Source organism: Prunus avium, chromosome 2 (genome assembly GCF_965620075.1).
Source record: "Prunus avium chromosome 2, drPruAviu1.hap1.1, whole genome shotgun sequence".
In the NCBI taxonomy this organism is placed as follows: domain Eukaryota; kingdom Viridiplantae; phylum Streptophyta; class Magnoliopsida; order Rosales; family Rosaceae; genus Prunus; species Prunus avium.
This window is the reverse complement of record NC_142285.1, coordinates 43711594-43739502: the sequence shown is the minus strand read 5'-3', so window position 1 is coordinate 43739502 and position 27909 is coordinate 43711594. Positions and strand designations below refer to the sequence as shown.

The window sequence follows — 27909 nt, the reverse complement described above, 5'->3', positions numbered from 1 at the left end:
ACAACAATAGACCCATATCTTATTATCTTATCTTTCTCTTTCTCTCTCCCCCTTTTTCTTTCTCTTTCAATGTCTCTTATATTTTAATGAAATGAAATGAAGTCTTATCTCTGACGGTGATACTAGTTATTACGTGGGATTTATGATTTGATTAATGGGTTGCCGCCATTCTCGGCCTCTGCTTTGCTTCCATGCTTCCAACATTCGCACACCATACTTGCTACTTGACAAATACACACATCTTCTTTTCTCTCTCTCTCTCTCCTCTCTCTCTTTCTCTCTCTCTTTCAGCATTATTGTGGCATCTATCGTTTTCTGCATGTAAGGCTAAAACCCGTACAAATCCGCTCTTTTCTTTTTCTTTCCATTCTTATGAATTGACCACTTTATTAGCAAACCCCCTTCCTTTCTTTCTTGTATACAATTTATCCATCTAGTGGTGTGGTGGTGGTGACTGTGGTGATTTTATATACAATTTCGACCATTAAAAATGCAACATCTGCTGTGCTGCTCCATGATTCACTATTTTCTTTTTCTTTTTTAATCTGAATCAGTATATTCGAAATTGGGTTTAAACATCTCCTTGATAATGTTCATTAACTTTTCTTGTCATGTTTTATAGTCACTTGTTTTGTTATTTTGATGTTTTGTTTTTGTTTTTGTTTTTTGGGTAACTAAAATTAAAAAGGACATCATATTCATGTTTGCTGTCAATGCCCATAAGACTAGGACTAGGAACTAGGAGGACCCAACCCAACATACCCTTCCTTCAAAAATCCCAAATCTCAGTCGGCTAATGAAATAAGGGATCTTTCTTTATTTGCCAATGTAATAAGATTAAAATAAACAAAAGAAAAGCAGAAACCAAGAAAGCATGAAAACGGCGTCAGATTTGTCGTGATAAGCACCGTTAGCCCTTTGGCTGCATCCGGAGGTGCAGTGGGTCGAAGACGTGATGCGTTAGCTAAATGTGTAAAGAGAGCCCCACTCGCTACACTTAGCGCGTCGTCGGTGAAGTCGAAACGCATAGACGGAGAGCGACAAGTGGGGTGGTCGTGAAATTTGACTGGTGGATGGGTGGGTGGGATGAAACTTTCACGCGAGGGGGTCGTGGCGATGGGAAATTATATAAGTAAGGACGATAGCGACTGCACATGAGCTGGTGACAAAAGGATTGAATTCTGGGCCACTTTTGATCTTCTTAAGATTTTTATTTAATTTGTATGGGCTTTTCTTTTGTAAAATATCTCCCATAAATGGGTTTTACACCAAATTAAAGCAACTATTCTTCTACTTGGAAGTTGGATTGTAGTTTTATCAGCATTTAATCAAACACTTAAATGTAATCACCTCATTAATTACTTCACAAACAACCCATAACTGCATTTTTATGCCTTAATTAATTGTCTCTGAAAGATTTGGTCCAACCATCAAAGTTATTCAGTTCCAATGGGTGGGATCAAATTTCAAAAACCCTTGCTGCTCTCTCTAATCAATCAACAACCTTTCTACCCTCCCCTCCAAATCTAATAAATGGATTGCATTTTTTTTACCCTATACTAATACCTTTTTTCTTTCTTTATACAAGCAATATTGATAGAATTCGAATACATGAATAACTACTCTTCACCACTTGAGTTACAAGCCTCTTGTCCCGTAAAAGTACTTGAGTAATATGATGTTACACAAGAATGTTACAGGAATATAACAAGTTTCTAATTTGGTGACACAAACAAGTAGTGGCAGAAAAGAAATGAGGGATGTCTGAGAATAAAAGGGGGAAGGGTTTAGGGTTTCAAAGGAAATGTTAGGGGACTTGGGAGACGGAATGGGGGATGAGGTGGCAGCTTGGGGGAATGGCAGAGGAGAGAGGAGAGAGAGGAGAGGAGAGGGTGAATTGAATTGAACTGATGAAATTGATGGGTTGGGAGAGAGACAGCTAGCTGGATGGGTGAAATGGGATGTCCCCATCATCTGCAATGTGCAAAGACAAAATCCTCTCTCTCTCTCGTCCTTCTCTTTTCCCTTTGAAATTGAACTCCTGCCCTCCTCCCCTGCCTTTCCTCTTTGTCGCCACCCTCCATTTGGAATCCTGACTTTTTTACTCTCACCTATTTTCTATTACGGTTTGTATTTTCTTTTAGTCCAAAAGAAAAAACGCAAAGCTCTCTCTCTCCCTCTCTCAAATGCACATGCATGAAAATAACCATGCCCGCATATATGATTGATTATATGATGCATAAAAATAAACAGTAAGACGTTCATGTGCCATGCAATGGGGTGCAAGTCCAACGCATATATGAATGATTATGTATGCTATAATGATAATAGTTAGGGTTGGTTAGGCCATCTCCAGTCATAGGCCAAATATAGCCCTAAAATAATGCAAAATTCATCTCCAGTCATGGACTAAAAAAAATATGGCTAAATTTGGAGAATCACATTTGGCCATTTAGCCCTTCAACTAGGTCAAATGTAACCTGGCTTTGGGCTAGGCCAGATTTTTTTGTGGGCTCAGTGCATGTGCGTTCCAAGAGGAGAAAGTATCATGTGTAGGCAAGAGTACGAAACATCTTGTATAACTGCAGATTCAATGGCCAATATTAAAGGCACATTGACATCAGCTAGCCATTAGATTTTTATTTTCATTTTAATAACCTTTTTAAATGTTTTAAATATATATATATATATATATAGCCCTGCACTAATTTTAAAAAAATTAATATTTTAAAATGCTAAATTTTTAGTCATAGACTACATTTAGCCTTATGATTGGAGATGGCCTTCTTATAAGGGAAGAGTGTGTCTTCGACAAAGGAACAGTCCATTCACAACAACGCTATCTAATCTATCGGCATGGACCGCTTCATTTTGTTTGGTTTAATTGGTTTGGTTTAATTGGTTTAGTTGAATGATTGAATTGATGTTGTTGATCGATGAATTCGAAGCTACCACCGCCAAGGAAACAAACACTAACTCTATTTATTCTATTATTTTGGTATTTAATTATTCTTTGTCGTCAGAACTGAGAAGAACCCACTCAGCAACTGATGATGTACTATCATTTTTATGATTAGGTTTGCTCTGTCTGAAGCAGCAGCATCACCAGCATCGTCCTCTGGTTATGGTCAGGGATGGGCTCTTCTATCTCAAAGGGACCACATACTAGATATTCATTCCATTCACCAGTTGTTTTGTTTTTGGCTAAACGCAAGGAACACTTGACCTTTTTCACTTTTGTCACTTCTTTTTTCCAATGCCATGCCATTACCATACCTGCTTTTCTATTTTTTTTCCTTTTTTTTTACTTTTTTTTTTTGGTTTATTATAAATTCATGATCAAATGAAGAAGAAACCAATTCCTCTTTATGCACATAGGATAAGGATAGGAGGAGGGGGACGGACGGTGCCTTCTCTTTCTGGAAACAATTCATGGTACAGCTTCTAAGTCTGAGGTCCACCACTTAATAAATGTATGTCATCCTCCTCCCCCTCCTCCTACTAAGAAAGGGAAGAAAGGGAAGGGAACAAGGGAGAATGGGCTTGCCCTCTTCGCCTCTTTTCTTGACTTGACAAGTTCTAGATTGGGCCCTGCAACCAGCCAACGCTACCAACCCACCGGTTTTTTTTTTATTTTAGCTCCAAATCTGCTTCACACTCACACGGAACAAATTTGACATACCCAAAAGCACATACCATAAAAATTTCAAAAACATATTCATAGCCATAACTGATGGTCGGATGCATAATTTCTCTCAGACCTAGTCACAGTTTTCATCTGATACGAGAATACAAATACTCAAAAGTGTTCTATTAAATCACAAATGATTGGGCATACCAAACAGACCAATTATGTCATAATTAATTATTCTTTGCAAAGGGAGGAGAAACTACATAGAAACCATCTGCATAAAAACAAGAGACAAAAAGGATCTTTCGTGCCACAGGATTCAACTGCACTAGCATTCTCAAGGCATCTATTCAGCTGCTTCTGCAGGTTGTGCAGCTTCAGTTTGTTTTAAACTTTCGAGAGTTGAAATTCGTCTATCCAATGACTCATGGAGGCCTCTCACCTGGAGAAACAAAGGAAAAACATTCACAATTCTTCTATCCTTTAAATGCCTAGAAACTATTAAACACTCATGGCAGTAAAAATGCAAACCCTAAAAGGCCGGATATAGTAAAGATCCCATCATGTCAACAAAGGGAACATAAATCAAACAAACATGCATGCGAAAAAATACCATTGCATCATAAGTGCTTCTTAGGTAGCTTTCTCAAAATTTGAGTCAGCAGAGTGGATAGTGAATTTACAGGTTGCATGTGTGCGTGCGTGGGCGCACCTGCGAACAGTTTTAAAGCACGGATACTGTCATTCTTCATGACCAGTTCCAGCAGCATTATGTTACTAGCAAAATTGCTTTTACCCAATCAACAGAAAGGACAGGTTAAATCAAGGACTCTTTTCTTGTCCTAAATAGTAAGGAATGCTTATTTCACACCACAAAAGGATACATCATACACAATTTATTTTAAACATAGCCTATAAACATATGCGGTCGACTGTATACATAGCCTTAGTTTTAATTGAAATCATCTCTTTTTCTCCCTCAATTTGGTAAGCAAATCAGTTGAAAAGAACCAATAGGGGTACCCGCTAAAATCAATCCAAATGACTCCAAGTAGATAATCAATAGATAATTGATTGCTCTAAAGAGCAACCATCAAAGCTCACCCGTAACTAGTAGATAGGGATCCTAAACAGGATGCAAAGGAGGGAAATTTAAATTTTTTGAGCTCAAACTAGACAAAAAGAACAAAACATTACGGATGGATTATGATTCGTTCATAGCCAGAAGGGGAACTATATAAGACCATTAGTGATAATTTTCTGTGCAACATAATCGGTCTACATTGTTATCATATCAACATTCTGTTTTCAATCTTCCTCTGCAAACATAACTTGAACTACCTAAACCCACGATGGAAACCACAATACCAATCAATGTCATAAATGGCCTGAAGAATTTCAAATGCCTCACTCCTCCTAAACAAACTAATTTGACCTACTCAGCAGCAATTCACGATATTTACCCAAAATCTTTAAGAACCAATGTCCTTTTAATTCCAAATAATAAAAGCAAATGTTCATCAATCATTTTCTGCAAGTTTGTTTTTAACTTTTCATATTCGATTTTGAGCCTAACAGCCGTGGGGTTCACAAATATAATAGAAAAACAACATATTTTTTACAAACCCATTTTCAAGATCAACTTGAAGATTCAACATTCCGTCTACACACAAAAATGGAAGGTACCGAAATGAGGGAAAAGAAAAAGACCTAAGAATCGGGGATGCAAATTCTAAAAAAAAAGAAAGAAGAAAAGACGTACCTGTTGAGAAATGGCCTGGTGGGCAACCTTGTAATCATTGTGAAGGATATAGAGCCCAAGAAAGGACGCCACCGCAGCTCCGCTGAAAAACGATGCCAATCTCACTCTCAGAACGTAACCCATCTTCTTCTCCTCCCTTGTTTTTTTTTTCCTTCTTTCTTATTTTTGGCTTTTTGGCTTTGCTTTCTGATCTTCAATTCTATGTCGCCTTCGACCAAAGCGACGTCGTTTAAACAACTGGGCTTTTAGAGACGCCACTTTCGCACAAAGTGTGCTTATAACCCATGACGGATCGTATTCGTATATTCTTGGACCTAGTAAATTTCAGCTTGGTACAATGTTTTCTAAATTGTAGCAATGCTTCTTGAATTATTTAATGTATAAGTAAAATTACAATCCTCAAACCAAGAACAAGACTTGCCATGTTAACAAATACCTTTCCTTTCCACTCGAGGTCGTGCGTTCAAATATCTTTCCACTCAAGGTCATGTGTTCGAATTCCTCTCCCCAATAGCAGTTCAAATATCTTTCTACTCAAAGTCGTGTGTTCGAATTCCACTCGAGGTCGTGCGTTCAAATATCTTTCCACTCAAGGTCATGTGTTCGAATTCCTCTCCCCAATAGCAGTTCAAATATCTTTCTACTCAAAGTCGTGTGTTCGAATTCCTCTCCCCAATAGCACGTGTATATAGTGAAAAAAATGTCTTGAATTGTATCTATCTAATGTGACATTTTATTTGGTCATATGCGGTCCATCACTCGCAAATGCTTTGAGTTCGTCTTTTACTCGTTAAAATTCGTTAGGCCTTTGGAACTCGTTTCAGATACAAGGGCATTTTCCTACTCCAGTGCCAACAAAATAAAACAAACGAAACCCAGTGGAGGCTTCTTTTTCGCTGAAACCAGTGGGGGCTTTCAACAAATAGAAACTTACTGGGCCGATCTCAGCCCAATTAGCCAGCCAATCAGGAAAGACAAAATAAAAGAAAAATAAAAATTATTGTTTATGAATTAAAGCATCCGCGAACAAAAGGAGCAGATCAGAGATGCGCACAGAAGCAATTTTGTGCATGAATATCAATCACTGCAGAATCAGATACAGTTGAGTATGATAAAACAGGCTTTTAAACCCAAAACAAAAAACAAAACAAAGGAGGGCAAACGTTTCCAATCAGAGAATTCTACAAGATGCAAAAGGTTGATGGTCATTCAATCTACGAGGATGTATTCATTCTTCCACATAATAATCCTGTTGCCATTCCAAAATAATCTTCTGTCCGCGCACTGATCCACAATAAGATAAAGCCTTTCCCTGCTCTCTCTCCTGCCAACACCAAATTAACACTGCTAGTGAGAATTTTTACAATGAAAACTAGGCAAGAAAGAACAAATTTTGCATTTGCTTCCTTCTAATAATAAAGAAATTTTAGTTATTATATTATTAACTATCACCCATCAAATTTCAATATTTGAGTAATCGTACTTACTATCTTCTGGAAGTAAAGGCAGCAGCATTGCTCATTCTGTCACAATAACAACCCATTAAGCACATTACATAATGATAAATCTGCAGGCCTAACTACATAATCCACCACAATACAACTGCAAAAGTTTTGAAGGTTTAGAGAGGCATACCTGCCATGTTGTTTCCCGACAAGATTCGAGCCCAACCTGCCATTGGTCAACCCTGAGCTCTGGGTACTGCTCGCACTCGATCTATCCAGAATTGCTCCATTTCCACCATTCAAAAGCACAGATGACTGGCTTGACTTAGTTTCAGGGCCATTCAGTTCCCAAGATTCCTTAGATTTGCTCAAAATCTTTACATTTGAGAGAACTCCAGGAACACCAAAGGATACACCATTTAATTGATGATTCTGCTTTACAGACTGCAAGTGATTATCAGTTGCATTAGCAGTTGAAATGACCACGTTTTGGGTATCAAGAGATGATATCTTCCTTGAGCGGTGAGTCTGTGCCACTGGAGTAACAGCCACAGAAGGCAAGCTTGAAGAGTAAGGAGATGATGCTTTCGCAGCAGCAGCAACTTTCGCAGCAGCAGCTGTAGCTGCTATCATCTCCTGTGCTCCTTCCCTAAGCTGAATGTAGTCGCCCTCAATCACAAATAACTGAAAAATACAAATTAAGGTCCTCATGAGATAATATACATCCATACAAAAACAGAAACATTCTAAATCATTTATACAACTTACTTCGCGATGACTAGCCACGAAGTCATCAAGCTTTCCATACTTTCTCTTGTAATCATGCCAGTGTAAAGGTGCAAGCATCTTCCCAAGCCTATTTGGTAGCTGTACTTAGAGCAAAAAATATTATCAACTAAACTAGAAATGAGAAAAATAGAAAATGCCACTCACACTACAAACAAAGACCTAGTAGATAAAATGTAGGCTCACCGTTGAACTGATGCGAATTCTACCACCAGCCGGAATTGTGCGAACCATGCAAGCCAACAATGACCTTTCATCAAGAAGCGCAGTCTCCGATGTCTTTCCCACTGCCGGTGCAATCGTGTGCCCAGTTGAGGCAAACAATTCAGGCAAAACTGCACCAGCAGCATTGTTAATTGTGGTTTCCATGAGGTTGACTGAAGGGATTGAAGTATCAGGTTTTGACAGATTGCTGGTAGAAATTGGTTGTTCTGTAGTTAAAACTTGTCCCTCCAAGCCATGTCCAGTCAAGGTCTGAACATTTTGCTCCGAAGCCTGATCAAATGCAAGTTAGTATGGATTTTTTTCTCTACTTACTTTCTGCACACAGCCTAATCCTATAAAGGGAGAAAATAATAATAAAAGTTAAATACCTTAGTTTCACTGTTCTGTTCAAGAGAATCCAATCTTAAAGAATTGTGGAATTGGGAAGAAATTTGTTGCAAGCTCTGCTCAGGTTGGGATGAGACCAAGAAACCTCTATCAATTGACTGGAGCACCTGAAATTAAATAATTAAGGTGATTCTACTCAATTTTTGGGGAAAAAATAACAAGAAAAATAACAAGAATACCTGTGCTTCCCCACTGGACGACGATATTACAGGATCAGACTCTGCGCCTTGGTTAATTTGAACATCCAAATAGTCTTGATGAAGTGATTGTCCATTAACAGATGTTTCATAGTTGTACTTTGCATCTGATCTTATTATGCTTTGATCATTTTGGGACGATGGAAGTTCAATTTGTGTAGATATCTGCAAAACCTCCGATGGAGCCTAAAAAGAGAATAAAGAATGTAAATATGTTATCATTGTATATTACAATAATCAGGACATAAAAGATATATTATTGTATCACCACCTGTTGGTTCTGCCACTGTTGATGAGATGACATTGCAGGTACTGAGTGAAAATGCCCAACATGGGACTGAGGAACATGTGGGGGCATTGAATGGGGTACCCCTTGTTGATGCATAAGAAATGGATGCAGAGCAGTCACCTGTCCAGGTGGAAGATAGGAAGGCATCCCAAGTAGAGAAGATGGAGAAATTGGAACACCAGCAACATGGTCGATCTAATAATGATCCAGAAAAATTAAGATTATGGAATGATATATTTAAATTTCTATTTATCAATTTCATTTCAAATTGAGGACCTTATCCATGTTTCATTTCCTTCCTCTACCTCTCAAATCCAAAATATTTCAAAAGAACTGTTGCCTAATTCAATACCAGTAATTACCACAAAAAAGAAGCAACTACCTGAGTTGATGCATTTCCAGTTGAAGGAAATGATTGAACATCATCTGAATTCCCATTTGGGATGGCCCCTGTATTTCCACTTGATGTATTCATATCGAGTTGGTTTCCATTGTTCTGACCAAATTGAGATGCATCCTTTGAATTTGAATTTGATTGTGCTATGCGTGATTCATCAGTGTAAGTTCCACTCCTTTCTCTTGCATCAGCCAGCTCAAGTTGAAGCTGTTGTATTGAATGCATATGAAGTCTTTCCATCTCAGCAAACTGAAATCAATGATCCAACAAAAAATCAAAGACATGTGGTCAAGCTTAGCAGAAAACAAAACTTGTTACAATTAAGTACAGTATCAACATCACTTGTGATTTGGAAAAACTATAGCTAAAAAAAACACATGAAAGTTCGGCATATAGACATGCACACAATGTGTGTGTGGCTGCGTGCCCACATTTGAACATGCACCCCAAGTTGCAAGAGAAGAAAATACCTTAAAACGTCGATACAGAAAGAAAACAAACCAACCTGTCTTTGACAACCAAGCCAGAGCTGATTATATTGTTCTGTACGTTCCCGCAATTCAGCTTGTATTGTAGTTGACTGCAAGGCATCCATTTCCTGAACACGAGTGATCCACGCTTGGGCCTCCCTCAACTGTTCGTCCTTATAGAGAATGGTTTCTTGAGCAAGCCTATGCTGAAAATATTAACACTATCAGGTACTGGCCTCGCTGTATCCCTAGAACTAAATTAGTATGCAACTCCTTCCTGAAAATACTATTCAATTTGTTCCAAATTGTATCTCACTTATTATTCACTGTCTGACATTGCAAAAAATACCATGATGGGAATTTGTTTGTTCGGATAAAGAAAACTAATAGAAAAGCACTCCATGAATATATATATATATATACCATTTATATGCTTGAAAACTTGAGTTCTTAAATTCCACTTCAGTAAGGATATACATGTACATCAAATATGTGCGAATAAACAGACCTGTTCCCGTAACTCAATAAGCTGCCTATCTTTTTCTTGAATATGTTCTTGAAGGTCATGTATTTGTTGTATATGCTGCGCTCTTTCAGCTTCCGAATGGTCACGTTCTCTTCTGTAGCAAACAGTAACCCATTGAAATTCTTTCATACGATTAAAAATTCAACCCACAGCACTATTAACCAAAAAAATTAAATACAAAGCCTTTAAATATCATGCAATAGTAAAACAAGAATATTTCATTACATTCAAGTAAATCCAGTGAAGCAACTCAGCGTGCATTATGGGAAAGAAGCTTAAAAGCGCAGTAAAAAAAGTTAAACAAACAGGCCAGTACCTGAAATTTGCTAATTCTTTGTTCTGTTCTCTAAGAAGGTCCTCTTTAGCCCAGGCCTGCCAGAACATTATGAAAATCAAAAGAATAAGAATTTGCAAATTATTCTTCCAAACAGCCCAACCAATAGCAAACGGAAACATATCAAAACACAAGCATTCAAGTTACCGCTTCATTATCTAATTTTATAGCATGCAACTCTGTATCTTTCTCTTCCATTTCCCTTTCCAGATCATGTATGGTCTGCTCCCTTTCATGTAGTTGCTCCTGTACAGTATGTGGACCCACAAATTAGAAACAACTGTCAGTAACTCATTCTACACATCTATCTCAAGGAAATAAGCTAACAAAGTAGTTTAAGGGATAACTTTTGAGCCTAAAATTTGCCCCAAATTCAAACAAAGGTGGGATGCGCATGTGACATTATAAAATCACTAAAGCATGCTAGCATAACTTCTCTAATCATCACATCTGATGAGATTCTTGTAATTGAAATTTGAAAAACCCCTATCAAAATACACATTATAAAGTACAATCCAATTATCAATGAAAACCTGAAGCTTGGAGGCAGCATTAGCATGGTCCTTAATTTGAGCATCAAAGTTATTTTGTAGTTCAATTATCTCAGATGTTGCAATCATTTGAGCTTTAAGCTCAATCTCCATATGCTGCAGTTCCTCTCGTTGCCTAGAAACATCATCAATCCGCTGCTGCAAATGGTCATGGTCTAAAGTCCCATCTATTGTGATTGAACAGAAGTCCACATCAACCGGCTCTCTCCCCTGCTGCACCTTGATAAACAACAAATCAACTTTGCTTTCAGTGAATCCTTCAGAATACAAGCTAAACTAGAATCAAAATCTTTACCTCATATATTGTTCTCTCATCTGATTGGCCTAGTTTTGATCGTTCCAACTCCTGCGCATTGGAAGATGCCCAATTCAAGAACAAAACAATGGAAAAGCAACAAATACAAATGCTATACAAGTAACACATTTTTCCCATGAATTCAGTCACAAAAAGGCAAAAACTTCACTTAACTAATCCTAAAGAATTTCTAAGGTACATTTATATATATATATATATATATATATATATATATATATATATATATATATAAATGAATACCAAAATAGATTGCAAAGCAACCAACTATATATTTCTCCTCATCCAATTACTCAGCATTCAAAGAAATAATGAATTGTGAAATTTTCCTTCATTTTTACTTCTTAATCATGAGACAGAAAGTCATTGTTCTTTTTCATGAGATTAATCTTATTCCAAAGAAAATAGTGATTTCTTTTTTTTTTTTTGCCAGAAGAAAGTCAAGGTTGCTTCATTCAAATTGTATGCACATTCACCAAAATGTTCTCCTTCAAGTATTTAGAAATTACAATCTTGTAGATATGTCAATTCATGCGAATATAACATTACCCACCTACCACAAGCACCAAATTCAAACCTTTAACCAAAAGAGGAGGAAAACAACAGAGACGGAAAAATAAGTGAGACGAAATCAGAAATAAATAACTTATGATACTCACCCTAGTGTACACATCAGGCATAAAGAAAAAAGGGCTTTTTGCATTCTTAGTACCAAAACAATAAAAAGGAGGAACACAACCTGCAAACCCTAATCCTCAAATTAGTGAACGGCTTTTGACATTCACAACCCAACTTAAAAACTCATTGTTCCAAATTTCGTTTTCTTTTATCTATTTAAATTATTCAAGCAACCAAAAAACTCCAATGCCAGTAGTTTTTAGCAAACTAGTACCTCATCCCCGACGTTTCGAGCCGAATGATGGTCGGAGACGGCGCGCCACTCTTTGCGCGTGGGCGGTGGTGGCATCGGCATCGAACTACCACGCGCAGCGGCCGTAGCCTCCATTGAATCAGAAGCTACGGTACAACTCCAACTCTCTCACTCACTCTGCTTAATGAAACCCTAGGGTTCGAGAAGCTCAAATAAAAGGGGAAAATGCAAAACCATATAACTGCAGGAATTTATGAGACAAAAGGGACCGGAACGGGAATGGACTTACTCTACCGAAACGATGGAGAAGGGGAAGTACCCTGGTGACGATTTGGGTGTGTTTTAGGATTGGGGGGTTTTTGAGGGGTTGATATGTAATTAGCGAAGAGTTGACGAGGGAGAGAGAGATGTATAGAGAGAGAGAAATTTACAAGTAGGTGAGGCTCCCGCCATTTATAGGCAATTTCTCTACCATTGCATGATTGTCCACGCTTCCAAGCGCCGCGTGGACATATACCTTTTTCTCTTTAGATTTATTTTTATCTGAGATATTTATATAAATTTTAACCCCTACAGATGTGTTGCTACGCGAGCTCGATTGATGGAAGAGGGACTCATAATTTATCAACAGTTGAGAATTATCTATTTAATATAATTCGGATTTTATACTTGTTTTGACCTATACATCAATAAAATGCTATTGCTTTTGATGTCAACAAAAATTAGTCCAGTTGGAGCTACCTAATGCCTCAATGACAGGGGTTTAAAATTCGTTGGAAGCACTCTGTGGTCAGGGACTAACCGAACACCTCGTGGTATTTACCCAAAAAAATATATATTAAGTCCCTCTATGAGATATTTAGTCATATATTCATTCTTATCATTAATAATATAGATAAACCCTACATCATTTAATTTTTATAAACAAACCCAAAAAATCCCAAAAAATGACATATTACTTTTTTGTTATGTTGTAAATGAGTTTTGGGTGTGTTTCTAAAGTCCGTTTCATGTATAGTTTTTTTTATAATTTGGGCTCCTATATTTGGTATAATAATGAAATCTCCCTTTTTCTATTTAAACCTCACACTTTTCTTTGTTCATTCCCAATATCTAAGTCATTAAGCTCTTAAGCTTTATTATTGTATAAAAAGACAAAAAATGTCATCTAAACACACACCCCCATACACTGGCGGATCCACAGAGGCGCAAAGAGGTGCAGCTGCACCTCCCCTCGCCGGAAACTTCCTTGGGGATGCTGGAATTTGCCCCTTCGCTAGTGCCCACCAATTGTTCGACTAAATGCCTCAAAGATGTTGTATTGTTTGCTGCTGTGTGAGACCCTGAATATTTACCTTATATTGTTGGGCTCGATCTCACGAGCATGTAGGAGAAAACGGTTCCTCAATCGGAGCTACACAACCAAAGTTATGAATTTTCGAAGTTTTTCTTGAATATTTGAAGTTAAGTTGCAGAGGCACAGTTTAAGGAAGAAGAAGACTCTGCGTCAGCGCTTCTGATTTTGATTCTTTTTTAAATGGCCCAATAGCAAGCCAACACATGTCTATTTCTAATTGGCCTAGCTTAAAAATTCATTAAATACTTATATGTGTGCCAAAAAATTCACCGAAAATTACCCCAAACTTCTAATCACGTGTACCTTTATTTCATGACCTCCAATTTACATGTGCTTTTGGTTAGATTAATTGGTAAATTTTGGTTAGATTAATTGGTATTAACTTTTGTTAGATTAATTATGTAATTGACATGGATTTGTTCATATTTGATATGAATTTTGGTAAACTCACTGTGTCAATGACAAGGATTTTGTTCATATTAATTGATATCCATATAGACTATAATCAATTAGTTGTAGACGTAAAACTTTTATTTGTTTTAATTATGAGTGACATTTTGCACCTCCCCTGAAAAATTCCTGAATCCGCCACTGCCCCCATACACCCCACTACTCTTCATATTAAGTTTTAGAAAAACACATAACTCCCTACACCCTATTGACATATTACTTTTCTATTTCAATCCAAGAAACCTACTACACTCTCATATTTTCTTTACAAACTATAAATACAACAAGTCATAATCAAACAAACAAATCAGAAATAATAATAATCATCATAATTAAAGAAACAAAATTGGAGGGAAAAACAAAATCTGACCTTGACTGTGAAGCGAAGAAACAATGCTTGCCTAAGCCTTTGATTGATATATAATACGGAAATTGCCACATGAGTTTGCTTTGTTGAACAAGAAAATAAAAAAAATTGATGCTACACATTTGACAAAAGTGTTTTTTTTAATCTCTTTTAAGTAATGTGATGTTGAGGTGAACTTAGAGTGGTGAGGGGCAAGATAGCGGAGTGTGAAGTGTGAGGTTGATGAGTTTTTTATTTATTGAGTGTGTATTTAGGGGTAGTTTGGGAAGATATTGGGGTTTTCATAGAAATTATGAAATTATGAATTTGAAGTTGGAGTAAACTTAGAATATAGAGTGATTAAAAAGGAATGCAGGGTTTAAATAGAAAAATTAAATATATATATATATATAAATCCCATACTAGTTACTAATTAGTTCCGTTTTGTTAAAAAAAAGTCTCAAATTTGAATCTCTCCCTTCAAATTTTTATCACATCCTTAATATTCATAGGACTCAATTCCCATAATTATATGTTCCAACTTGGAGCACTGTATTAGCACATGCGTTGTTGAAGCATAACAATTATTTGTATTTCCAACGAAAAAAAAGACATGCTTCGTCCCTTTTTTTTAATAACATTTTTTGAATTACAGTGGAAGGGATTTCAACATTTGATCTAATATAATCTTAACATATGACAAACTTTGATAGTATAATGTGATGAACCTAAACACAGCAATAAGACAAACTTCTCATAGAGGTATAAATCTCATATTAACATTTCTTATGTTATTGTTGTTTTCTATATGCCCGAATATTTGCATTGGTATAATAACAACGGTTTATTTTCAGTAAATATTGAACGATGTGATCGATTTATATTGTTTGGATGGTTATAATGCTCAACATAATGTAAGTTTTTGGGCTGAATATAATAAATATAATCCAAGCCCAACACAGTGTCAGCTCTAGTATAGCAGCACCCGCGGGCTCTTATTGAGGAGAAAGTTGTAGATGAGGCGGCTCGATCATGTCATCCGTGTGTCTACTCTCACACCTCTGCATCACACCCGACCCGATAAGCATCGCACCCCGAATGATTGGTTGGGTGCCTCTTTCTTGCAAGAGTGGTCTCACGGATAATATGATCGGACCGCCTCACTTAAGACTTTCTCTTTGTAAAATTGTGACATTCTTGAATGCAACCAAATGACATTTTTAAATTACTGAAGTGAAGTTCTTAACAGTGAATGCAACTGCTTTCCATTCGGCCTTGACTTGAATATTTCTGTATGCTATTTACTAAACATATGTTTTGCGGCATTGAAGATGGGAGGAAAATAAAGCATAGCATGTAATCATCAACTAGAGGCACTACAACTTTTTGCACACTTGAATTGCCAAATGCAAGGGCGGGACATTTTCAGTATCCTTCTGGTTACAAGTAGATGAGATTCAAGAGAAATTAAACCAATAAAAGACTGCACATGAGTTGAAAATCATGAAACTTTGCGCATATCAGCACCTATCAGACTGGTTCAGTTCAATATGTCATAGGTAGAAGAAGAAGCAGAGAGAAATTTTCCAACTTTGTTTGGTTTTTTATATTAAGAAAGGGGCAGATAAGAAAATTTCCAACTTGTTCAAAGCTGCAGTTCTTGATGACTTGATTTGGTCACCTACTTGTTGATTGGCGGGTATGGTGATTCTCAAATCAAGTTCACCGTGACCTGTGAATTATGCATGACTATAGTGAACTTAATTATTGATGAATTAAATAATTAGAATACATATTTTCATATTAAAAACAAAACCAGCAGAGCGTTGTATTCAAAGAAAGACTAGAGGATGACGATCTCGAAGTTGAATGGCAAATTCTGTCCCATCCTCCTCCGATCCCAATCCCAATCCCCCAACAATATAATATTTTTGTTAAGTACAAAACTGGAATTGCCAAATAAATAATTTTAACAAGGAAGAAAATATTCCACAATTTGATTCTACTAATGCGCTTAATCCAATTGTTTTCATTCTTAATTACCACCCGCAATCTCCAGTCAATGACAACAAAAAATACTCTGAATTCACATTTAAATAATTTTATGATCCTAGACGCTCTCGTCAATAGCCGTATTTAAATAATATGTTGGTTTCTCTGAATTCATGCTTTTGTATAGACACCAGTATGACACCAAACTACTTTATATTGTCTAACCATTAGATCAAAACTTCTGAGTTTGTCCAAAATTTTATCTTTATATGGAGAATGATCCATTAGAAAACTATAACTATTTTTCAGTTGTTTTTTATTTATTAAAGAATTAGCTTACTTTGGCGGATTCACATATCATCCTTTCAAAACATTTATAATCAAATTATCAAATTCATATTGTATTCATACTATCGGATTTTACCTATCAATTCATATACGTTATGCATCAAATTCGGATCATATCATATTATTTTCGGATTTATTTTGATATGTATAAAAAATAAAAATTTCAATCTTGTTCTTTTATTGTATTATATCAAGATTCATTTTTAATCGGATCATATCAAGATTCAATTATAATCGGATTACCGGATTCGTATTGTAATCGGATTATCGGATTGAGAAGTCCAATCTACCTCCTATTAATTACACTGGATACAGATTAAAATCCGATCCATTGATAGGTCTACCTGTAGGCTCTATTTGAATTCTTTTATTGTAATATTGCTTATATTAAGAAGAAAAAAGAGAGTAGGGATTAAAGGTAAAAGTGGAAATGAAAATTTACGACGAGCAGGGGGTGAGTGCAATTGATAAATAATTGTTGATGAGACCCGCAGAAAATTATAGATGATTAAGATCAACGGCCAGGTATTAACCATTCACCATAAATGCCCCTGGTTAGCAGTCAAATTAGCATATAACTCCAACATTCAAACTTTAAGGCACCAGCATTTCAAGACACCACTCTCCTCTCTTTCTTATTCACTTTCTTCCTTTCTTCCTTCTTCCTTCTTCTCTCTCCCGCCTCTGTAAGTCGTCGAATTCTCTCCACCGTCCGATGTTCTTACTTTGACACCACCTCCGCCAAAACCCTAAATTCAACGATGGGACATTGTTGCAGCAAGAACATCTCGGTGGCCGACAACGAACCCACTGGCCGCCAACAGTCAAAACATTCGCCAGTCGGCCCGGTGCCACCGAGCCCGAGCACCGGCGATGTTCACTCCGGCAAAGAAACTCCGGCGAACTCTTTCTCGGCGAGTCCGCTACAGAGCCCACTACCCGCCGGAATAGCACCGTCTCCGGCGAGGACGCCGGGTAGGAAATTCCGGTGGCCCTTGCCTCCACCGTCACCGGCGAAGCCGATTATGGCGGCACTTCGACGGCGACAGGGGCGTGAGGCGAAGCCAAAGGACGGGCCGATACCGGAGGAGCATCAAGGAGACCAAGTCGAGGCTGATAGAGCACTAGACAAGAGCTTCGGGTATGGGAAGAACTTTGGGGCAAAGTTTGAGCTGGGGAAGGAGGTGGGTCGAGGGCATTTTGGTCACACTTGCTGGGCCAAGGGCAAGAAGGGAGAGCTCAAGGGACAGCCTGTCGCGGTCAAGATCATAGCCAAAGCGAAGGTTTTGCTCATACTACGATTTATTTGTTATTTTTCATAATTTAGTTGAATGTGCATTTTCTTGTTTGGTAGATAAGCTTGTTTTCTTTGTGTATTTAAGTAAATATGGAATAAATGAAAAATGCAAATCATCAGAAAAAGTATATGTGGCAACATTCTATGGATAAATTAGAAGGTCAAAGTGCACAATTTGAGTTGAAGCAATTATTGTTTTTAGTATAAGCTTTTATAATTTTGTTTGAAATTGAGGCAAATCAAATGGTGAACAGTCTGATCATTTGGTTAAGCATGGTTATGCGAATGATGCCTTCCCTGCAACAAGTCTGAGGGATTGAATATGGGTAAATCTTTTGGCTTGTACATGTTTTGAGCCTGTTAGTGTTTGTCTGCGAGATGTTTTTAAGGGAGTTTTAGGTCATTAATTTGTACTGACCTTCCTCATCTTCATGTATTATATAGGCGAGGCAGGATTCGTTTACTCTCACTGCTTCATCAATACATTACATGATTTACTAACTTACAGAATTTAACTTTTAATTTGAAGGCATATTGGTAATTAAATGAGGGATTTTTCGCAGATGACAACAGCAATAGCTATTGAAGATGTTCGTAGAGAGGTGAAAATACTGAAAGCATTATCTGGACATAAGAATCTGGTCAGATTTTACGATGCATTTGAGGATGCCAATAATGTCTACATAGTCATGGAGTATGACCTTGCTCTCTTGTTATTATTATTATTATTATTATTTAATAGTATTTAGTCTTTTTAAAAAATAAAAATAAAAACCAATATATTGGAGTCATGGCTCAACTTTGTTACGTAGGAAATCATGTGAATTGTTGTTTAGTGGTTGATTTGTATGAATATATCAGTATATTTTTTTTGAATTGATGAGAAGAATTTAGTAGATAAGCTTGTTTTGAAGCTTTCTGATCTTGTTGACTTTTTAGGTTGTGTGAAGGTGGAGAACTACTGGATAAAATTTTGTCAAGGTAGAATGAAATGCTTTGTTTTCTTGTATTGTATTTGTGATTTGCACTTTCGGATTTTATGAGTTCAAGGATGTATTCTTAATCACTCCTTGGTGGCAGGGGTGGAAGATATACAGAAGGAGATGCTAAGACTATTGTTGTGCAAATTTTAAGTGTAACAGCCTTCTGTCATCTTCAAGGTGTTGTTCACCGTGATCTAAAGCCAGAGGTACCACATTCAGAGAGTTTGAACTAACAATTGTATTTCCAGTTAACTAATTATTGCATTTGGAAAGGAATAGAATAATTGTGCATGTTCACATGTACTTCTGTTTTGTGTCTACAGTTCTCATCCCAACCAATAACTAATTACTTTGCTCGTTATGACTGCTTGGCAGAACTTTCTTTTTACCACAAGAAATGAGGATGCTCCAATGAAGGTTATTGATTTTGGTCTCTCTGATTTTATTAGGCCCGGTAATGGTTGCTTTCTACACACTATCCTTTGGCTTCAATGTATAATATATAGCTGCAAATTGTTTGTGTCAAGAAGTTCTCCCTAGTCCTATTAGCATCTTCTCTAACCATTTATTTGATTGGAAGTTTTTTTTTTCCTTCTAGTATATTTCAAAGAGGCTTTTTTTTCTCTCTCTTGATATGTTGTTCATGTTCTTTTGAGAACTAACTTACCTTCTTAGGAATCAATCTAACTATGAGAACTTCAAGTATCAGAACATTACATTGTTTTCACAGCCCATTTAGTTCTACATGTGCAGATCAACGCCTCAATGATATTGTTGGAAGTGCATACTATGTTGCACCTGAAGTGTTACATAGATCTTACAGTCTTGAAGCTGATATGTGGAGTATTGGTGTCATAACGTATATACTGCTTTGTGGAAGTAGACCTTTCTGGGCACGAACTGAATCAGGAATATTTCGTTCAGTGCTAAGAGCTGATCCTAACTTTAATGATACACCTTGGCCTGCAGTGTCCTCAGAAGCCAAAGATTTTCTGAAAAGGCTTTTGAACAAGGACCACAGAAAAAGAATGACTGCCGCCCAAGCTTTAAGTAAGTGGGTTTTAAATATTTTCACAATCCTCAATGGATTCAAAATATAACTCTCTCTAGTTTCTAATTTTTTTTATTTTTTATTTTGCACTAAATTTTCCCTCCTTGTGGCATGTACAGTTATTTGCTTTTGATATATGTTGATAGTTATCTCCTGTGTTCACAGCTCACCCATGGTTACGGGATGAAAAACATGATGTGCCTTTAGATATATTAATCTACAAGTTGGTTAAGTCATATGTTCGTGCCACACCTTTCAAGCGTGCAGCCCTAAAGGTAACATACATTTACAAGATACGTGCCTTCCCAATCCTCGCGAATGTGAAAAGAAAAAAGAAGAAGAAACAACTTAAAAACAAAGATAAAAATGTGGGCAAAACAGGGTGTATAGTAGAAGAAGCATTTGTTTAGCATTCAATACTGAGTGGAGGTTGGCAAAACATATCTGCTGGCATCTTTTGTAAGTTTGTAACATATTTCTTTATGCACAGGCTCTTTCCAAGGCTATAACAGAAGACGAGCTCTACTATCTTAGGGCTCAATTTAGGCTCTTGGATCCTAAACATGGATATGTGTCCCTTGATAATTTCAGAACGGTTAGTCATCGTTCTTATTGCTTTAACCATCTCTCTTCGGGTACATTTTAGGAACTCATTTTTGGACGCATATTATCTATGTGCATAGTATATTACGGCTATTCAACATGTCCAATCAGTGCTGTAGGTGGACATTTTAAATTTGTTTATCTTTCATTGTTTTGTAATGACATTTCAACTTATCATGAAAAATACTGTAGGCCCTCATGAGAAATTCAACTGATGCCATGAAGGAGTCAAGGGTTCATGACATTATAAATGTGGTAAGAGATATTGTTGCCTTCAGTGCACTTTCTTTGATTTGAACGAAGCAATTTTCCCAAAACTGTTTGTTATTTTCACGTATAGTAGATTCCTATATAACATTGAAACTTCAGTAGAATTTCTTTGTTAATTTTTTTCAAATGACAAACTGCACATTGTTGCATATCTTGGGATAGGTCAGATGAGATAACAGCCTGTTTCTGTGAAGATTGTATTTAATGAAACAAACAAAGATAAAACCCCCTTTTTTTTTTAATATTGGAGGACTCTAGAATGTCTTATCTTTTGTTCTCTTGTTGGACTTTTTTGGCTTGTTGTTTCTATTGACAAATACGGCCTTGATCACTGAATCGATGGCATTGATAACAAAGCTACTTTTTTATTATTCATTTTTCTCTTTGTGTTATTGTGGCTTTTGCTTGAGGTATATTCTCATATTCTAGTTTTAAATTTAAGATGGAACCACTCTCACACAAAAAATTGGACTTCGAAGAGTTTTGCGTTGCTGCAATAAGTACGTATCAGCTAGAAGCTCATGAAGGATGGGAGAAGATTGCAGGTACGGCTTTTGAGTATTTTGAAAATGAAGGAAACCGGGTCATCTCTGTGGAGGAGTTGGCACAGGTATGCACATCAGTTTTTCGTATAATTGCTCATGTAGATGTGTTACTTTCAAAATAGCATATGGAACAAGAATCTGCCTGAGTTTTACTTTCAAAATAGCAAACTCAAGAATAATGAAACATTGTGCAGGAAATGAATCTGGGTCCTACCTCTTACCCTTTACTCAGTGACTGGATCCGAACTTCGGATGGAAAACTTACCTTCCTTGGATACACCAAATTTTTGCATGGTGTAACAGTACGTAGTTCCAATACTAGACAGCGGTAAATGTAAGCAGGGATATATAATTCTTTACAAAATTTTTACTGAAAGTGTTTTTCCAATTTTTTATAAACTTCATCATCCCTTTGGAGAGTGAAGGTGAAAGTTGAGTGTGAGGTTGAGATTGAAGAGATATGGGTCCGTGCCAATAGTTTGTAAGAATTTATTCAAAAGAGTTGCTCAAGAGAAGACCCTTGAAAACACATGAAGATATTTGTAAAAATAATGCATGATACTGTACCAGTTGTGACTTTTGTTGAGATCCTTGAGGCAAAATAGAAACCAAGAAAGTTTCTGCATTTACATTTGTACGAGTTGTTTGTGCTCGAACGGTTTTTATGGACATTCCGATACCAAAAGCTATCTATACAGACATTGTGCATACTTTGAATTATGATAATAATTAGCGCAATGCAAGGAATATTGATTCTCTTCTCGTTTTGACATCACTTGATTTTTCAGTACTCTAAGCTTTATGTTACAAATTGTTTCCAAGGCCAGCAATATATCATTGACTTTCGCCTGGACTTTTTCACTTGGGCAAATAGAGGTCTGGAAGCGTCGAGGAGTAAAATAGCGGCCAGAATTAGATATATGGTTTTGTTTGGTCATTCATATTGTATTGAGTTTGGCGTCCCATTTTGGGTATGGTCCGTTCACATGTGCCAATCGACGAATGATTATTTAGAAAGCTTCCTTTGAAACAAGAGCATGTTTGCATGCCCCAAATGGAGTAATTCACATTTCTCCACATGGGCAGCGCAGCGGTGGAAAGTCAAACAAACTAATCTATACGAAACGAAAGCAAAGCAAATGATTGGGTCAAATATGTATTACTTTCTGCCTCGCCATTTTATCTATATGAAGTCAATGTATTATAAAACGTAATATCTCAGTTGACGTATTCAATTAGATAAGAATAACTCGTCATCATCCTCATCAATAAAACATAATACTAGTTTTAGTGTAAGTAACTGCTTATAGTTAATTACCCCCTAAGTTAATTGGTTTTGCGGTGAAAACGCAAATGTGAACGACTTGGGGGACCAAAAAACAAAATATTGGTAAACTAAACACCACCCGCATGAGAAATTTTTAAATGTTCCAGGTACACCACGTGTCTGGTGTACCATCCAATAAACATAGAACATGTGGAATTATTATACAACTTACTGCATTTCTTCTTATGACATGTGGCAGACTGCATTGGACATATTCCATATGTCTTCCGTCTATTGGATGGTACACCAACCACGTCTTCCTATCAATCAGACCAATTCAACAAGTGCAGTGCAGGTAAGCTTCAACTGATCAGGTGGTGTTATACAACAACATCTGATCGATGGCTGTGAAGAGCTAATAAGCCTTAATTAGCCCTATTTCTTATCTCCAACAACCAGCTTCATAGGTTTACGCATTTGACCTATCAACAACAAGAAAGAAAAAGAACATGTACAAATCAAAGGCACCCAAAAGGTGATTTTCATCTTTATTGAGGCACCAAAACGAATATACCCAAAATCATACACATAAATATGATCCATTGATCTCCTTTCCAAGATCATCGTAAACTCACAACCAAATACGAGTATGAGGTCCCAACGAAATAGAAAAGAACCCGAGGCGTCCTCAAAAACAAACAATCAATCGAAGGAAGTTAATAGATGGATTGTGTATTTACATAACTGCCCAACAACAATGAAATCAAACCCTAAAACACAAGACATGATGATGTTGCTGGTGGTGGTGGTGCTGCTGATTATGGTGGTGACGGCAATGGACTGAAGTCTCCCTATCGATCATACCTTGAACGGTGCGGAACTCCTCCACGTGGCAAGGAATGGTGATTGGGCCTTTCTGATCAAAGCCATACTCTTCCTCGGCTTCCTTCAACAGCTGCATGAAGAGAGGGTGGTTGATGTAGATCACAGGGATCACAAACCTCTGTTGCTCCTCGCCCTGGCCCACCTTGACCGCCAAACAGCCCTTTGGAATGTCTTTGGGCTCCTTGTTGTTCTTGACATGGTGATGAAGAAGGTGGGGAAAGTGAAGGTGAAAATTGAGGTGGTGGTGTTTGTTGTCCCTGTCGCCGCTAAACCCCATTTCCGATCACAAGAATATTGATTACGTTTACGTACCCAGAAACCAAAAATACCCTAGCTAATAGAGTCTAGTGGAAAAATGAAAGAAAGACTAACAGAAGTGAATTTTCTTGATGGGTTATAAGAAGACGAAAGAAAAAGGCCAAGGATCAGAAGCAGAGATTGCAAGATTGAAGAGGGTGAGGGCGGAGTCGGTTAGAGATCTTGGAATATTGCTCATGATAGATGAATATCAGATTCAACAACCCACATATATGAGATGATGAACAATAAAAAAGGATAAAGTGAGAGGTTTTTGGAGAGGGCGAGCTTGGTATTTATATAAGGCTTAATGGCGGGGAGGTTGTATGTGGGTGACGATGTTTCTAGGGTTTGCTTACCTTATACACAAAGGTTCCTTCTCACCTAGCCTCTTCCGGAGACGAGAAATGAAAAAAAAAAAAGTCCTATCTAATTGGCTGTGGGTTCTGAACTTATCACTTTATGAGAGACAGAGAGATCATTGCCGTCTCTAAGATAGATAGATATATATATATATATATATATTCCGAAGCTCTCTCGGAGTTTTTCACAGCTGGAAAAACTTACGTGACGTTACAAATATAATTTGACTTTTTTTGTTTTTGGTTTCCAAAACTATATATTCCTTAGGACATGGACACAATACCACAATTCATAGTTAGTTTCCAAATTAATTTGTTTCTTTCCAAAACTTATCATCTCACGCGTATTTCATAATTACTACTGTTAATACTTATACGGTAGTATTAATCAACACGTTAACAGACATAATCTTTCTTAGGGATATTTTGGGAAATAAAATCAAAGGTGGATTCTAAATAATCTCATCATTTGAAACGTCACTTTATATTTATAGTATTGAATCTATTGATAAATATACAGTAAGAAACAACCTGGAAATACAAGAATTTCAACTGTGCATACAAAAGCATCACCATAAAAATATTCAAAGAACTCAAATCTTGCGAAGCAGCTAAACCACGTGGATGACGAGTAGCAAAGCGCTTCTCTGGCGAAGCAAATTTGCGGGGTCCTTTTCGGCCACATGGGACCGATAATGAGGTGTCACGTGAGCGTCACACTATATAATTATAAAGTCTGGATTGAAGGAGCCATCGTCGAGCAGCAGTCACAATTCTCCAATCCATTGTTTACATCAGGGACAGGGAGCGTCACGTCAGCTTCTTATTATTAATTTTTAATTTGTCAACAATTACTTTACTTGCTTGAATTGTATATTTGTTTTTTGGAAATTATTATTTATTTGTTTATTGTGCCCCTAATACAATTATGAAAATGCAAATGAGGGTTAACCTTGACTAAGTCGATGTTAAATCACCTTCCCGTGCATTAGAACATCTCTTTGTTAAAATAAAAATAAAAACACAAATTCATAGCATAGAGATAGAGATAGATAGAGTAGTGAAAAAATAAAAAAAGGAATCTACCCAAAGTGCCCTTGACTTTTCCAGCACCCCCACATGGGGCCCAGCCTCAATCTAGGAGCGGATTCTGTGCCGGATATTACTGCAAAATTGCTGAGAAGGAAGGAATTGTGATGATTTTGTAGAGTGTGACATTGCCCAGAAAGATGCATGTGCTCCTAATATCTTGGCCCTTGTTATTTGGAAAATCATGCGATTGATTGATGCACAAGTTTGGTGAACGGGCCGTGCGATCAAGATGGCGAGATTATTACGTCAGTTTTGAATATTAGGTTGATGCATGGGATTCCAACTTGTAAGAAGAACTTTTGAGATATAGCCGTTGAAAAATGACCCACAAAATGGGAATGGTTAGCTGTTTCTTCTTTTGTTGATTTATTTTAGGTCAAAAGACTCACGAAAGTTGATTGTGTCTGTCGAGCATCTATGGAAACAGAATTGAGTAGGCCTTTTGCTTTTTCTCTCTCTCCTTTCTTCTTTTGTTTGCTTGGCAAGTTGGCAGCCTGGCTCTCTCTCCAACTTCTTAGATACACAATGTCCTTCCAAGAATACGGCAACTTTAAGATTGGTTTTGGGGTAATTATGATCAAATTTTTATATATTAATAACAAAAGTTTATCTGCTTCCTTGTCGGCCAATGTGTATTTTTCATAATTTAGTGCCATCTACCTTGATTATAACAGCCAACCAATTTGGCTTTTCAGACCATTTGATTTTCAGGTGGGTGGTCCTTCGGACTCAGGGGGGACCATTTGATTTTCAGGTGGGTTTTCAGACCAAATATACATTTATTTTTACGCTTTATTATGTTCATGAATCATGAAGGATGGTCCGTAGTACAAAAATATGGCTGGACATTGAAGATCGTAGATTTTGAGGCAGCAGTCTAAAGCCCATTTTTTCGAGGGTAGTTAGTTGCAGCTCCAATTTTAAATTGTTGGGCTGGATAGCACAAAGACACCACATATGGATTTGGAGAAGTCCAATCTGAGAAAAAAGCATCACCAGGCCTAGCTAAGGAAGAGTATTTCAATGGGCTTGAACTGGAATTCTTTTTTTCTTTTTCTTTTTAAATATTATTATTATAAAAATTTATCAAAGTGAGATAACTTTATTGAAACAACAATGTCATAGTACAAAAAGAAAAACTGGACTTTAGTAATGTAATAAGTGTGGCCTCATTAAAACATTGTCTTTAAAAACCCCCAAATGGAGGAAAATCCGGTTAAGGAAACAGAGTACATCTACATCACATCCAATATAAAATTAAATTAAGAAAATAATTTGTCATTGGCCAAAACATCAGAAAATCCATTAAGGACCATCCTTTAAGCACACTTGAAAGTCCTGAGACATGAGCGCCTACTTAGCCAATAGATAAGCAACTTGGTTACACTCCCGAGGAGCAAATTGACAAGAAATATGAGCAAAACGATTAAAAAGGCCCTTGACTTCATCTACTAAAGCACCCTCCACCGACCAGCTTTGCTCATAAGTTTGAAGATTCATAATAATCTCTTTGGCATCCATTTCCAAAATGACATAACGATGCCCCATTTGACTTGCAATCAGTAATTCCAAAAATGTTGCATAAAGTTCAGTAGCTTTAGGAGAAAACATGCCATGAAGACCTTTATAGACAGCCATCATTAAATCAACCATTCTATCCCGTATTACAACCCCCAAACCCCTAAAGCCAAACAACAAATTGATAGCACCATCAACATTTAACTTCACAAAATTACCATTGGGTGGAGACCAATGCCACACAATATTAGTTGCTGGAACATGAGATGACATTAAAATAATAGCCCGTTGATATTCCAAAATAAGCTTCCGGGTACAAGCCAAAAGACAAAGATGTGAAATACTTCGGCCATAATGTAAAAGATAATTATGAGAGCTCCATAATCCCCAACTCAAAAAAATAAAGAAGACTAGCTCGTCATAAGTCAAAACCGAGGAAATATATCGATATAACTCCTTAAAAGTACCAAACTGTAAGGGGACAGTCAAGTCATGAATAGGTGAATGCTGCCAAACCTCCCTTGACATTTGACAAAACCAGAGAGCATGTACTAAAGTTTCAGGCTATTGAAAGCACCTAAAACAAAGTGAATCAGGAACAATTTGACGCTTAAAATGGTTCACCTTACATGGAATAATATCATGTACCGCTTTTCAATTTATTAGGACCTCACAAGGACCAGATAGACGACCATAACATATCCACTAAATTATCTGACCCAACATCTCCCTGCTGTCTCGAAATTAAACTTTGAGATAAACAATAACCATTTTTACACTATACTTCTCATTCACAGTATGATGACAAAGAAACATTTCGGTTTTGTTTTTTAGTTTTAATTCTGTGTATAATTTCATAAACCTTTCTTTCACATTCCTCCCACTATTATATCTCCACCATTCTATATTCCTAATTTCTCCCATATAATTTCCCTCTATCTCTAACACAAAATTGGGAACTAAAAACGAAATGGTTACCAAACAAACTTTAAATACTCTCGGACTCATTGCAAAAGACTGTGATTTCAATTTTCATATATAATAAGGACTTCCATGACCAAA

The 27909-nt window shown here is 36.9% G+C and overlaps 4 protein-coding genes across 10 annotated transcripts; 1 reads left to right on the top strand and 3 right to left on the bottom strand.

Annotated features, from left to right (window-relative positions):
• Positions 1 to 3702: 3702 nt before the first annotated feature.
• LOC110749560 (ABC transporter A family protein) lies at positions 3703 to 5578 on the bottom strand. Its single transcript, XM_021949678.2, has 2 exons — positions 5394 to 5578; positions 3703 to 4073 (listed from the first exon to the last, which is right to left on the bottom strand). The coding sequence occupies exons 1-2, from the start codon at positions 5514 to 5516 to the stop codon at positions 3978 to 3980; spliced, it is 219 nt and encodes a 72-aa protein (XP_021805370.1). The 5' UTR covers positions 5517 to 5578; the 3' UTR covers positions 3703 to 3977.
• Positions 5579 to 6373: 795 nt separating this feature from the next.
• LOC110749589 (RNA polymerase II degradation factor) lies at positions 6374 to 12618 on the bottom strand. 7 transcript variants are annotated; one of them, XM_021949715.2, is made up of 16 exons: positions 12206 to 12618; positions 11296 to 11346; positions 10983 to 11219; positions 10597 to 10695; positions 10432 to 10487; positions 10098 to 10209; positions 9625 to 9795; positions 9105 to 9368; positions 8705 to 8917; positions 8416 to 8619; positions 8218 to 8343; positions 7811 to 8119; positions 7607 to 7705; positions 7029 to 7522; positions 6881 to 6916; positions 6374 to 6717 (listed from the first exon to the last, which is right to left on the bottom strand). In XM_021949715.2, coding segments are annotated over exons 1-16 (2586 nt in total). In that variant the 5' UTR covers positions 12320 to 12618; the 3' UTR covers positions 6374 to 6716. The 7 variants fall into 7 exon arrangements, with proteins under 7 accessions (XP_021805407.2, XP_021805411.2, XP_021805408.2 ...); XM_021949719.2 differs by having other exon boundaries at positions 8218 to 8334; XM_021949716.2 differs by having other exon boundaries at positions 10098 to 10206.
• A 4630-nt stretch (positions 12619 to 17248) lies between these two features.
• Positions 17249 to 22055, top strand: LOC110749631 (CDPK-related kinase 4-like). The gene is made up of 11 exons (XM_021949780.2): positions 17249 to 17960; positions 18538 to 18668; positions 18914 to 18955; positions 19055 to 19163; positions 19333 to 19411; positions 19711 to 20007; positions 20174 to 20283; positions 20499 to 20603; positions 20804 to 20866; positions 21324 to 21491; positions 21621 to 22055. The coding sequence occupies exons 1-11, from the start codon at positions 17439 to 17441 to the stop codon at positions 21756 to 21758; spliced, it is 1764 nt and encodes a 587-aa protein (XP_021805472.2). The 5' UTR covers positions 17249 to 17438; the 3' UTR covers positions 21759 to 22055.
• Positions 22056 to 23205: 1150 nt separating this feature from the next.
• Positions 23206 to 24375, bottom strand: LOC110749542 (SAUR-like auxin-responsive protein family). Its single transcript, XM_021949650.2, has one exon. The coding sequence runs from the start codon at positions 23853 to 23855 to the stop codon at positions 23457 to 23459; it is 399 nt and encodes a 132-aa protein (XP_021805342.1). The 5' UTR covers positions 23856 to 24375; the 3' UTR covers positions 23206 to 23456.
• Between the last annotated feature and the right edge of the window lie 3534 nt (positions 24376 to 27909).

What these genes read in the sequence shown, in the direction of transcription:
- LOC110749560 (XM_021949678.2), bottom strand. Translation starts at nt 5,516, where the DNA reads ATGGGTTACGTTCTGAGAGTGAGATTGGCATCGTTTTTCAGCGGAGCT. An exon ending in ACCAGGCCATTTCTCAACAG is followed by an intron (nt 4,074 to 5,393) that starts GTACGTCTTTTC and finishes TTGTTTCTCCAG; the next exon opens with GTGAGAGGCCTCCATGAGTC.
- LOC110749631 (XM_021949780.2), top strand. Translation starts at nt 17,439, where the DNA reads ATGGGACATTGTTGCAGCAAGAACATCTCGGTGGCCGACAACGAACCC. An exon ending in TCAAGCGTGCAGCCCTAAAG is followed by an intron (nt 20,284 to 20,498) that starts GTAACATACATT and finishes CTTTATGCACAG; the next exon opens with GCTCTTTCCAAGGCTATAAC. An exon ending in TTCATGACATTATAAATGTG is followed by an intron (nt 20,867 to 21,323) that starts GTAAGAGATATT and finishes TTTAAATTTAAG; the next exon opens with ATGGAACCACTCTCACACAA.
- LOC110749589 (XM_021949715.2), bottom strand. Translation starts at nt 12,319, where the DNA reads ATGGAGGCTACGGCCGCTGCGCGTGGTAGTTCGATGCCGATGCCACCA. An exon ending in TTATTGAGTTACGGGAACAG is followed by an intron (nt 9,796 to 10,097) that starts GTCTGTTTATTC and finishes TAATATTTTCAG; the next exon opens with CATAGGCTTGCTCAAGAAAC. An exon ending in GTCGGGAAACAACATGGCAG is followed by an intron (nt 6,917 to 7,028) that starts GTATGCCTCTCT and finishes TTATTGTGACAG; the next exon opens with AATGAGCAATGCTGCTGCCT.
- LOC110749542 (XM_021949650.2), bottom strand. Translation starts at nt 23,855, where the DNA reads ATGGGGTTTAGCGGCGACAGGGACAACAAACACCACCACCTCAATTTT.